Consider the following 12,285-nt stretch of genomic DNA (forward strand, 5'->3'; position numbering starts at 1 on the left):
CGAAAATCAAAAGTTACGATATTTGCTGACAAAAGTCTACCTACAAAACAACTGCTCAACAGATGGATTGAAACTTGAAATCGTGAGTAGCAAAAAAAATATCCATTTCCAGTTTCTTATGTCAGTTGGATAGATCAGGAAAGTTTAAAAAAAGCACTGAGTCAATTAATACGATTGAAAAAAAAAATCGAGTATAGGGAAAATCATCCATATTTTACAATAATATTTTTCTAGAAATGTAAAAAAATTAGACCATATAGGGTGCGTGTACCAATTATGGGACTACTTAAGGAAAACTATTTGTACAAAAATAACAAGAATGCCAACGAATGTCATCAATATGTTGGAAGATAGCTTAGTTTCCATACTTTACAGGAAAAATATAAAAACGGAGCCAAAGCTACTTTTAGTATTTATTACAGCGTGTGCCAATTATAGGAACCCTGTACCAGTTATATACATTTTTTTAATTCGGTTCATTTTCGCACTATTTGCATGCATTCCTTATGGGTTATGCTTATGGTACACTATGGCGAAAAATGGTGCAAGGAAGCCGAAATTTTAAGGACAATGATTTATTTCTACCATAATTTGAGCAAAATTTGGAATTTCAATGAGTGCAACCATCTTTTGTGAGCGTGATCTATTGCTCACAATTTTTTTCTTGTAGATTTATAGCGTTAACCCTTCAGCACGCACGCTGTTGTAAAAAGTACAACACTGCCAAAAAACCTCGTTCGTCGTATACAGCGTGAGCGCGGTGCAGTTTCGGTTGCATGATGGCACGCGTCCTGAAAGGTTAAAGAGTGAAAATCAACTATGGCGAATAATTGGTACTATAGCCATAATTGGAACACTTACCCTATTTATTTTGCATTATATAGTTATTTTATGGCACACTATAATGCCCCGACTCGCATATCAGTCCCATTTGACTTTTCACCATGGATTTTTCAACTTACTTTTCAAAACCATAATAAAAATTGCGGATTTAATGTCATTGTGTGAAAAAAATACCAAATCATAGGCGTCCCATATTGAAAGTACCCGCATAACAGTCCCATAATGGATTTGTGTATCCTGTATCACAAAACTGAACAATTCTGTAGCAAATGTAATATTTTTCACAGTTATGTATTCAGGTGCACAGTAATCTATAATGATCAAAATGCTTTTCAAATTATGGCGATTTTTCATTGTTTTGCATGAAAACGAGTTTTCATACTTCAATTGTTTCTCAATCGTTTTTCAATTCCTACTTTTAACAAATAAAACTGATATGCGAGTATAAGCCTAATTTGGCTGTGCGGGAAAACTCGATCCATGCGACAGACAGTTACAGGTTCTGCCGAACCCTACTGGACGAGAACACGGTAACTATTGAGTCCCTGAAGAAGGATTCGAATGGACCTAAACATCGGACAAAATAAAATAACAGCATTATGATTTTGTCAAGACTGAGAAGCCATAAAACATCAGTTTCCAACTACATTCGAGCACAAAAATGATAATACCTAAAGTCACCTATTTACCTTAATCTCATATACTACTTCCCTTTCTGACTTCATTTTTTATAAAATGTCTCGTTATGATAACGATGATATCTTATGACTTCCTCACCGAGAATTGTAATATATTCCTGATATTTTTGGTAGATTCCTTATACTATATTGGCGCGTTCTCTGCTTGTTTGAATTATAAAATTTGTAGCAAATTCCATAAAAAAAGTCATTGTAATGCTTCGCCAGATTACTGTTAAAATGTTAGATATTTTTTCCAGTGCTGCCAGGGTAAAATCAGACCTAGTAAGTTAAGGTTCCTTAATTTCAGTGCACCTTCACTGGTACATTTCCATAAATGAATTCCTGGAGCAATCGCTGAAAGAACCGCTTGAGCAATTCCTGAAGGAGCTGCTGGAACAACTTTTGAATAAATCTCTGCTGAAATTTCTGAAGTAATTTTTACGATATTGAAGAAGTCTCTGAAGATATTTTCAAAAGTATTGCTGAAGACATTTCAGAAGGAATTATAAAAACTGAAGAATATTCTAAATGTCCCAAAAGAATTTCTGGAAAACCAGGAATATTTTAAGAATCCGTAGATAGAATATCTGACGAAGTTCCAGCAGGAATAGCTGCAGAAAGTCCTGGAAAACCCTGGCGGAATACTTTACAAAACATCATGAAATATTTTGGAAAACAAAAAACCGGAAGGAATCTCCAAGTAAAAATCCTTAACACTTTTTGAATGAACTCCTGGAGAGAGTTTTTTGGAGTTACGATTGGAAGAAACCCTGGAGGAATTTAGAATTTATAGAAACACATAGAAGAATACCCAGTAGGGAGTAGACTTTCTGTTGAAATCTTTGTGTAAATTTCTGCAGGCGTCTTTGCAAGAATGTCTTCCAGCCAGCCTTTCCGTAAGAATCTTTATAAAAATCTTTGAAAGATTCTGCAGTAAAATTTCTGAAGTAATCCTTGGCGGATTTTCTAAGAATTTCTTAAGAAATCCTTGGACAATTTCTGGAAGAGAAATGACTTGAAGGAATATCTAAAGAAATGTGAAGGTTTTACCCTAAACCATGGACCCTAAATATTTCAAAACCGAAGAATATTTAGAAGCATTCTTGCGAGAAGAGAAATAAAAGGAAAAATAACAGAACATTCTAGAACATTTTTTTTATTCCGTTAACCCGTAAAAACCCAGGACGATCTTCTTCTGGTAGAAATGCAATATCTTTTTTGTTTTAAAACATTTTACCCTGGATTCTTTTTTGTTGTCAAGGGGTATAGCTGTAATAAGAAATGCATAATCCCCCTTTTGCACCCTCCACCCTTTTGCTGGTAGTCAAAAATATACTACTGTTTTTTTTATATTTTTTATAAATTCTACATGTTTTTGTTCAATTTCATCATTTTACAAATCTTCAATAGTTTTGATACATGCAATGTATCATTACCATCATTATCATGTTTCATCCCAGAGGTATTCTAAGGCCTCCAAAGTACTTCGAAGTTTGTGTCACAAATCCAATATTCTAAACTAAATTTTATATACGATAAATGATCACAGAATACGGTACTCAAAAAGCCTCAAGGCACCCCTAGAAAATTCATGGTACATGAATTAGGTCATCTAGGTCATCCAAACTACTCTGCTCTGGAATTAATTTCCTAACATCTACTGGGTCTACCATCATTGGTGTTCACTCTGTTCAAAAAGTATAGTCACGTTGATGTCCATTAGACCTCGCAATGCTACGACCAACACGATATTGTGGTAGTTGAACATTCCGTGAAATACAAAGGCCTCCAAGACACTTTGAAGTTAGGGTTACGATATCTACATACTGTATCATGCTTTAATTATAAAAAAGTATTCGTGGAATGTAGTCTATACTGCTGATGAAGCCTCAGTGTACAACTAGAATGCTTTTGGTATATTCATGGGTTATTTCAGGCTTTCCAAACTATTCTGGAATTTGGACCTTCAAGGTCTACAGACTCTACTCTTGTTTCTCTTCACTCTATCGCATAATTCTTTCACGATTGTGTCTATTGCACCTCATAATATCACGAGTACCTCTATGTGTTGCAAGTTGGGTGTCAATTGGTATATAAAGGGACCCAAATGTATTTTGAAGTATGGGTCGTAATATCTGTAAATCTTTGGATATTTTTATTGTAACAAATGCTCGCGGAATAAAATCTACACTATTCTAAGAGCATCAGAGTGCAATTCTGATAACTTAGAAACATTCACTTGGTGATCTAGTTCATTCAAACTATTCTGGAATTAAGACCTTCAAGCTCTACAGGTTCTACTCTTGTATCTCTTTACTTTACGGTGCAAACTTTTCACTATTATTTCTGTTGTACCCCGAGAATCTCTTCTTGTTGTTATTTATGCGTCCACTGTCATACAAATGATCTTTTTGCAATTCCTCATCGTAATAGGCTGTTTTACCCCATGCAAATCTGCCAGGAAAAGGCCTACTTTCCCACACCAAATTAGCAGTGCTGTAATGATTCATTACAGCACTGATTTGCGTTGCGTAATGAACCATTACAGCACTGTTTTCAGTTTTTATCAACTTCTTGATGCTTTCTGGACGCAGGTTTGAAAAATTGCGACAACTGCACAGCATTAACTGCTATGATCAGACTTTCTCAAACATGGCTATGAACATCAGTGTGCAGTTTGATGTAAAAGTGTTGTTGAAAACTATCCTTAAGAGGTAATTTATGAAATTGCAAAAAACGTTGTACGCACCTCGGTGCAGAACTCGATTTTTACAGCACTCGTCGTAATTATCCAACTCGGCAAGCCTCGTTGGATAAATGTACGACTCGTGCTGTAAAAATCTTCATTCTGCACCTTGTTGCGTAAACTACTATTATAGTATTTTGAAGTATGGATCGTAAAACCGGTATATCTCAGCATATTTTCATTGCAGCTTTTACTCATCGAATATAATTTACGCAATTATAATAACAAGACCCAGCGATTGCAATTATAATAACTCTGATATATTCAGTTGGTGATCTAGGTCATCCAAACTATTTTGAAATTAAGACGTTCAAGGACCACAGGTTCTACACTTGGCCTACAGTAATTGAGGAACTTCTTCAGGAATTCTCAAAAGACTTCTTGCAGGAGTTTTCAAACATTGTTTTCAAAGATTCAGGGAATTTCAAAGATTTTTTTAAGAATACCACAAGAAATTTCCCCATGATACCTCCAGGATCCCTCAGGAAACCTTAAAAAAACTCTTGGAGTATCTCAGAATCATCCCATAAATTCTTTTTGAAATTATACCAGGAAATCCTCCAGAAATTGCCCCAGAAATCAGTCCGGATATTCTTTTAGGAAATCCTCCAGGAATTCCTCCAGAAATTCCTCCAGAAATTCCTTTTATAATATCTTTAGGAATTCCACCAAGAATTCACCCAGGAATTACTTCAAGACATCTGTCTAGAATTACTCCAAGAATTCCTCTAGGAAATTCCTTTAAAATTCCTATATTAATTTCCCCAAGAATTTCACCAAGGTTTCCTCTAAGACTTCTGCCAAGAATAACTCCACGAATCACTTCAGGAATCTCGCCAGAAAAAAAGATGCAGGGATTTTTCCAAGAAATTCTTTCAAAAATTCATAAAAAAAACCCTGAGAAATTCCTCCACGATTCTTCAGGAAACATCCAGAAATTTCACAAGAAAATACTTCTAGGGATTTCTCCGAGCATTCCTTAAGGGATTTCTGCAGGATCTGCTCCGATACTTTTCCAAAAACCCCTCCAAGATTTTTTCCAGAAATTACACCAAGAGTTCTGTTGGCAACTCTTCCGAAAATCCCACCAGAAATTTCTTCAAAAATTCCTCCAGGAATTTTTCCAAGAATTTCTCCAAATATTCCCCCAAGACTTCATCAGAAATTCTGTCAAGTATTCCTACAGAAACACCGATAAGAATTTCTTCAAGACCTGCTCTAATACTTGTGTCCAAAATTCATCCAAGAATCCCTCCAGGAATTTGGGCAAGGATTCCTTTATAAACTTCTCTAGGAATACTTCCAGGGATTTTTCAATAAATATCATCAGAAAATCTAGCAGGAATACTTACAACCCCCCCGGAATTCCCTTCTAAATTTTTTCTTCAGGAATGCCTCCAAGATTTCTTTCAAGAATTCCACCAAGAATCTCTTCAGGAATTTCTCTAGGTATTCCTTGACGAATTAGTTCAGGAATTTCTCCAAGAAATGCTACAAGAATACTTTCAGGAATTTCTTCGAGAAATATTATTGAAGAAATTTGTGGAGAAAATCTTGGAGGAACTACTGTAGTGCTTTCTTAATGGTTCATTTAGTGATTTATGAATGATTTTTTTATTTTTCCTGAGTTATTTCTTAGTAAAATTCCTAGAGTATTTCCTGTAAGAATTCATAAAGCAATTTCTGGAAGAATGCCAAAAATAATTCCTGGAATGTTTTCGGGAGGAATTTTTAAAGTATTTCCAGGAACAATTACTGGAGTTATTCCTGAAGGAATTTCTTTACGATTCCTTGGAGAAATTCCTGGAGGATTTCCTTAAGCAATTCTTGGAGGAATTGCTGTGGTTATTCCTCCAGCAATTTCTGTAGGAATTACTGCATTTATTTCTGGAAGAATTCCAGGAATTATTCCTGGAGGAATTCCTGTACGAATATCTGGAATATTTCTTGCAGGAGTTGCAGGAGAATTTCCCGGAACAATTCCTAGAGTAATTCCTATTATTATTATTAATATTTTTCTTTATTATCGAGATTTTCAGCCCTCGGCTGGTTCATCTCGTAGTAATTCCTGTAATAATTAGTGGAGGAATTTGAAGGGTAATTCCAGGAGAAATTCTTTGAGGAATTCCTGAAGAAAATCCTGACGGAATTCCCGGAGTATTTGCTGGATGAATTTCTAGAATTGAGGAATTTCTGTAGGAATCCCTATAGAAATTCCTGGAGGTTTTTTTTTTCAGAAGCGACTGATGGAGTTCCTGAAATAATTTCTGGAAGATTTTAGATTTTGAATAAAGGACTTCTGGGGGAATCGCTAAAGAATTTGTTGTAGCTGTTACGGGGCTGTTCATAAACCACGTTGACCAAAATTTGGTCATCTCAGACCCAGGGAAAAAATCATGGAGGAATCTTTGGTGAAATTAGATGAAGAAATCTTGAAGAAGTTACATGAAGAATTGTAAGTGGAAGCCTTGGAAGAATTCCTTGATGAATTTCTTGAGAAGTCCCTATAGAAATTCTTGAATGAATTTGTGATGGAATTCCTGAAGGAATTTCTATTTGTATCCGTGGCGGAGTTTCTGGAGGAACCCCTATGCCTATAATAATCCCTGGACGAACTGCTAGGGGAATCACTGGAGGAATTCTTGGAGGATTCTCTGAAGAAATTCCTAGAGGAAACTTTGAAAAAAAAATCAGAGAGGAACCCTTGCGGGAATTCCCGGAGCAATCCCCTGATAAATTTCTGGTAGAATCCCTATAGGATTTGCTGGCGGAATTTCGAAGTGATGCATCTGGATGCATCTCTGGAAGGATTTGAGGTGGAATCCCTTGGTCTATTGCTGGAGGAATTCCACAAGGAATCCCTTGTGAAATTCCGGGATGAATTTGTGGAGGAATTTTTGAAGCTTCCTTGATGAATTCCTAGGTGAGTTAGCAGTTATTCCTAGAGAAAGTTCTGGAGGAAGATCAGCAAGTGAATGTTGCTAAGTTATCTGAATTGCACTCTGACGCTCTAAGAGTAGCGTAGATTATATTCCGCGACCATTTGCTACAATGAAAATATCCAAAGATTTAGAGATATTGCGACCCATACTTCAAAATACATTTGGGACCTTTTATATACCAATTGACACCCAACTAGCAATATATAGAGATACTCGTTATATTATGAGGTGCAATAGACACAATGGTGAAGAGTGAAAGAGTGAAGAGAAACAAGAGTAGAGTCTGTAGACCTTGAAGGTCCTAGTTCCACAATAGTTTGGAAAGCCTGTAATAACCCATGAATGTACCAAAAGCATTCTAGTTGTGCACTGAGGCTCCATCAGCAGTATAGACTACATTCCACGAATATGTTTTTCACAAATAAAGCGATACAGTATGTAGATATCGTAACCCAAAATTCAAAGTGTATTGGAGGCCTTTGTATTTCACGGAATGTTCAACTACCACAATATCGAGTTGCTCGTAGCATTGCGAGGTCTAATGGACATCAACGTGACTGAATTTCTTGAACAGAGTGAACACCAATGAAGGTGGATTCAGTAGATCTTAAGAAAATGAATTTCAGTGTAGTTTGGATGACCTAGATCACCCAATTCATGTACCATGAATTTTGGATTTGTAACACAAACTACGGAGTACATTGGAGACATTAGAATACTTCTGGGATGAAAACTTGAAAAGACTATGATTGGTACATTGCATGATACATTGCATCCCAGACAACCAGTTTGCACGTATAATAAAGTTTATGTTCATGTTATACGTACTTTTATGCGTTTAAGTTACATCATATAAGATGCAGCAAAAGTGCCTTATGCGTACAAAAGTGGAGGCGCTATACGTGCATTGACGGTACAATAATAACGCTATATGACTTGAAGCGATATCTTATGCGATGTACCGCGTACACTATTGCGACGCAATTTAGCATCTTATGCGATTTCATAATATTCAAAAAAAAAACAATTCTCTCAGCTCGATATCGAACTAATGACCTCTGGATTGTTGAGCAACACTTCACACACAACACCAAACGCTACTTATGAAACAAGCTGATTAATTATCATGATATTCTTACTCACCTCAGTGTTTGTTGGAATGCACTTGTTTCAATTGCGCTGTGCGTGTTTGGCAGGCTAAAAATTATTTCCCGTACAGTTTTCACTGCCCCTCTCTGGCTAGCACCTCCCATTGTTGATTATCAAGCCAACAAAACAAATAATGATGACTTTGCAACCATAATTATGGCTGTTCACTTTCTTGTACCTTTTTGGCACTGGATCCACAGTGCAACAGAAACTCTTTAATTGTTATCACATATCAAATCGCGTTTTTTTTTATTTGTATTAACGAGACCCACGCTTTACTTCCCTTCCGAAGGAAGAACTCACATTTTGTGAGTTTGTCGGGAGTGGAATTCGATCCCAGGTCCTCGGCGTGATATAGACTGTTTCAGAAATTATAAATACACTAACGATAACCTGCCATTTCAATTTGAACACATTATCCAAAAAAGTTTCTTCTAGCTCTAATAGTAAACATGCTAACGAAGCAAATAATACCAATTTTGTTGATGTTTCCGGTAAAAGTTAAATAATAGGGCTCTGTAAACAAGATGATCAAAATTTGAAGTTGCACAAAGTGGTCAAAAAATGTAGCATAGTAGAAAAGAAAAAAATCTCACTGGTAAAATATTTAATTTCCAAACATAATAAATATTGCTGTATCGATAATAAAAGATATTTCTCGATTGGTAAGAGTAATTTTTACTGGAATATTTAATCAAGAACCACCATTACGGGCCTTCTCAAAACAAACATTTTTGTTTCAAATTTCTCAACAAGACCAATAGCAACAAACGTTAAGCAAACGAATGTCTTAATTACTGCTTACTGTATTCTTTTTTATGGTATGACAAGCTTTGCCATCTGAAGGATCGAATGAGCTGAAAAAACAAGTTTGTTTAGATTAAATGCGTTCAGGAAAGCTAAGAAACTGTGTGGTAGTTCTTATGTTCCGTAGAAAACCTTAAAAAATAAGAAACTTGATCTCCGAAAAAATGTTGTGGAAATGCCTTTATCAATTTTTTCCAAACTTTGATCAAGGCATTCCTTAGACAACTAGTTGAGAAAGCGAATGTGATAAAAATTAAGATAATTTTTGGTATTCAGTGATGCATAATGTTGAAATTATTAAAAAACACCTTTGTACAATTTCAAATTTGAAAAATTTAGTTATTTGTTAGAGAACTCGACTGTTCTTTAAAATATCAAGACAATTGAAAGGAAATATAAGAATATGGAGTACAATATGCTATACTCTGAAAGAAGTTGGTAAAAATCATTAGAACAGTTCATTTAATTTAATAAACAAAGTGTATTTATAATTTCTGAAACAGTCTATAGTCAAGTGTTCTAACCATCACACCAGGTCCGCTCCACAAATCGCGTAATGCCAACATAAACGCCTCTAGCTTATGCGAGTTTGTATGTACACTTCAACGAGTTTATTCGTACTTTTATTCGATTTTATCCATACACCAATGCGAGGTAAACTGACACAACAAGAAAAGCACCAAGCAAAGCCGTATAATCATCGCAGTACGCAATTTTGCGAATTCATTTAAGACTTTGCGAGTTCGCTCGCACACTTTTGCGAGTAAGTAAAGTTTATCACAATAAAACATCAGAATATCATCTACTACGATGTGCTCATACCTTATAAAAGTTTATTTGTTTTCATACATGACTTTACCTGATACATCGTAATAAGTTCAAAAAATAACATCATATGCGATGAAATTTGTCAGTCAGCCGTACATATTTGCGATAGTGACTTAAAATAGTACTTATACGATGTACAACGTGGTTTCTTATGCGACTCCTGGTTGTCTGGGATGTCATTGCATGCTTTCTGTACTAATTGATTACATGCATGTAAAATGTATAAAGTTGTTATTGCTATATGTACTCATAATTGTAAAAACAATTTTTAAGCAAATGTGGCTAGCCACGTCAGGTGCATTTGTGGACTATATTTTACTCTCTTTTTTCAGACTGTGACACATCTCAAACTATTCGTCCACGTGGTATGCGCGATAGTGGTAGGATTGCTTTTCGGAGATTCTGGCATTAATGGTACGAAAAGCGTTTCCAACATTGCATCGTTTCTGGTGCACATACTCTATCTGTGGTATACAACTCTGATGCCTGGGGTGCTTAAATGTAAGTAATAGATAGGGTTTTTACACAAGAAGTATTGTTTTAATATTCACATGTATTCCAGTTCCGTCCGAAATGAAAATTCTGAGGAAAGAATCCTTTAACAATTGGTACAAAATCCGCACGTACTTTTTCGCAACCATGCTCACTTCATTACCAGTACAGGTAAGCTCGAATATTCGTTCATAGTTAATTGCCAATCATATTGCAGCCATAAACGTTCATTGCAGATTTTCTTCTCGATAGTCTACAGCACGATAGTGTTCACCTTGACGTCCCAGCCACTGGAGTACGATCGGTTCATGATGTTCCTAGCGGTCCTGGTACTGACCACCATTGTTGCCGACGGATACGGTCTATTTCTAGGAACGTTTCTGAATCAAATTGTAAGTCACCGTAGTATCGTCGTTGCCGTCGTCGTCGTCGTCAGAGCAGAGAGTTGGTTGTGCATTTAACGTTCTCGTAACTATTTTGCCCACAGAACGGAACCTTCATCGGAGCCATCACCACGTGCTACATGTTGGTGTTTTGCGGTTTTCTCATTATGTTCAGCCATATGTCCGAGCTGATGAAGGCGTTTAGCTATCTGTCAACGTTGCGGTACGGTCTGGAAGCGCTGGTGCTCGCCATGTACGACAACGGCCGGACCAATATGGTTTGCCCGGAGGAGGAACTGTACTGTCACTATGTGTGAGTAAAGCTGGTGGAAAGGAATATAATATATATTATGTTTTTGGAGCGCTATGAAAAGTTTGTAAAAAATATAGTGAACAAACTCGCTTAATCAAATTTTGCATAACACCTGAAGCTAGTTTTTGGGAAATTTTTGAAAAGTATTTTGAAGAGATTTAAAGTTTTTCAAATTTATTCTGTTCTCACTGCTTAAACTGAATATTAATAATGTTGTTGTCTCGATTTTACAGGAAAGCATCCACCATTTTGAAGGATCTCGGTATGACACCCCAGAACTACATCTTTAACGTGGTTATGCTGGCGGTGCAATTCATTGCCATCAAGGTCATAGGATTTTGGTCTCTTAAGCGAAAACTGCGGAGCAATTGATTGCTTCTTTTATTTAGTAAACATAACTGCTAAGTTCTTGCCAAACAAAACTAGCGTAAGATGACATTTTTTGTACAGATATTGAAGGTATTTTTAGGACAAAGGTTTTGGCCGTCGAAATGCTGGGAAAGAGGCAGTAGACACGTAATAGTGATGTATTTCACAGAGCAACAGGTGATCCGCTGATAAGTTTGCTTAGAGATACATTGCACAAAGAATTTAATTTTAGTCAAACAATAAACAGTACAAGGAATAGCGTTGTGACAAATGGAAAACAAGTGCACTTACTTACTTTTTTAGTAAATTATAAATATCTCTAAGTTGAGAATGTGATAATGGCAGTTGAATGTACTTTACAAGCCTTAAGATAAAGATATACAAAAAGATTTTTGCACAACTTCGCTTCTTTGGAAACAATGTTTTATCCGAAAGAGTCCCAAAGCCAACAGTAATGGGAAAATAATCCCAAATATTTTATCGTCGGATGATCGTGTGATTCCCTATGACAGTACGGTGTGCACATAAGGGAACAATAATTCCCCATCACATAGAAAGTGTCACATAATCCCTCTTCTATCTAGTTTCCATTCACTGTCCGGAAAGCTCTAGGATCACGACAAACTGAGCAAGAGAAGTGGAACAAAAAATTGAAAAGTAAAATCTCCTATTCTCCCCCTTGCTTCCGAAGAAAAGTTCAAAATATTAATTTCAACTCTGGCTTTGCATTCAT

The 12,285-nt window shown here is 36.1% G+C and overlaps 1 protein-coding gene across 3 annotated transcripts in view; it reads left to right on the forward strand.

The window, feature by feature from the left end:
- LOC109433115 (ATP-binding cassette sub-family G member 1) overlaps nt 1-11,952 on the forward strand; it is a 214,966-nt gene extending 203,014 nt beyond the window's left edge. For all 3 annotated transcript variants that reach the window (XM_029855594.2, XM_029855588.2, XM_062851161.1), the window contains 5 exons: nt 10,328-10,496; nt 10,558-10,658; nt 10,724-10,879; nt 10,975-11,183; nt 11,417-11,952. In XM_029855594.2, coding sequence (XP_029711454.1) covers nt 10,328-10,496; nt 10,558-10,658; nt 10,724-10,879; nt 10,975-11,183; nt 11,417-11,555 — 774 coding nt within the window. In that variant the 3' untranslated portion in view covers nt 11,556-11,952. The remainder of the gene's footprint in view (nt 1-10,327; nt 10,497-10,557; nt 10,659-10,723; nt 10,880-10,974; nt 11,184-11,416) is intronic.
- Nucleotides 11,953-12,285: the final 333 nt, after the last annotated feature.

The sequence above is a fragment of the Aedes albopictus genome, chromosome 2 (assembly GCF_035046485.1).
Source record: "Aedes albopictus strain Foshan chromosome 2, AalbF5, whole genome shotgun sequence".
Taxonomy (NCBI): Eukaryota; Metazoa; Arthropoda; class Insecta; order Diptera; family Culicidae; genus Aedes; species Aedes albopictus.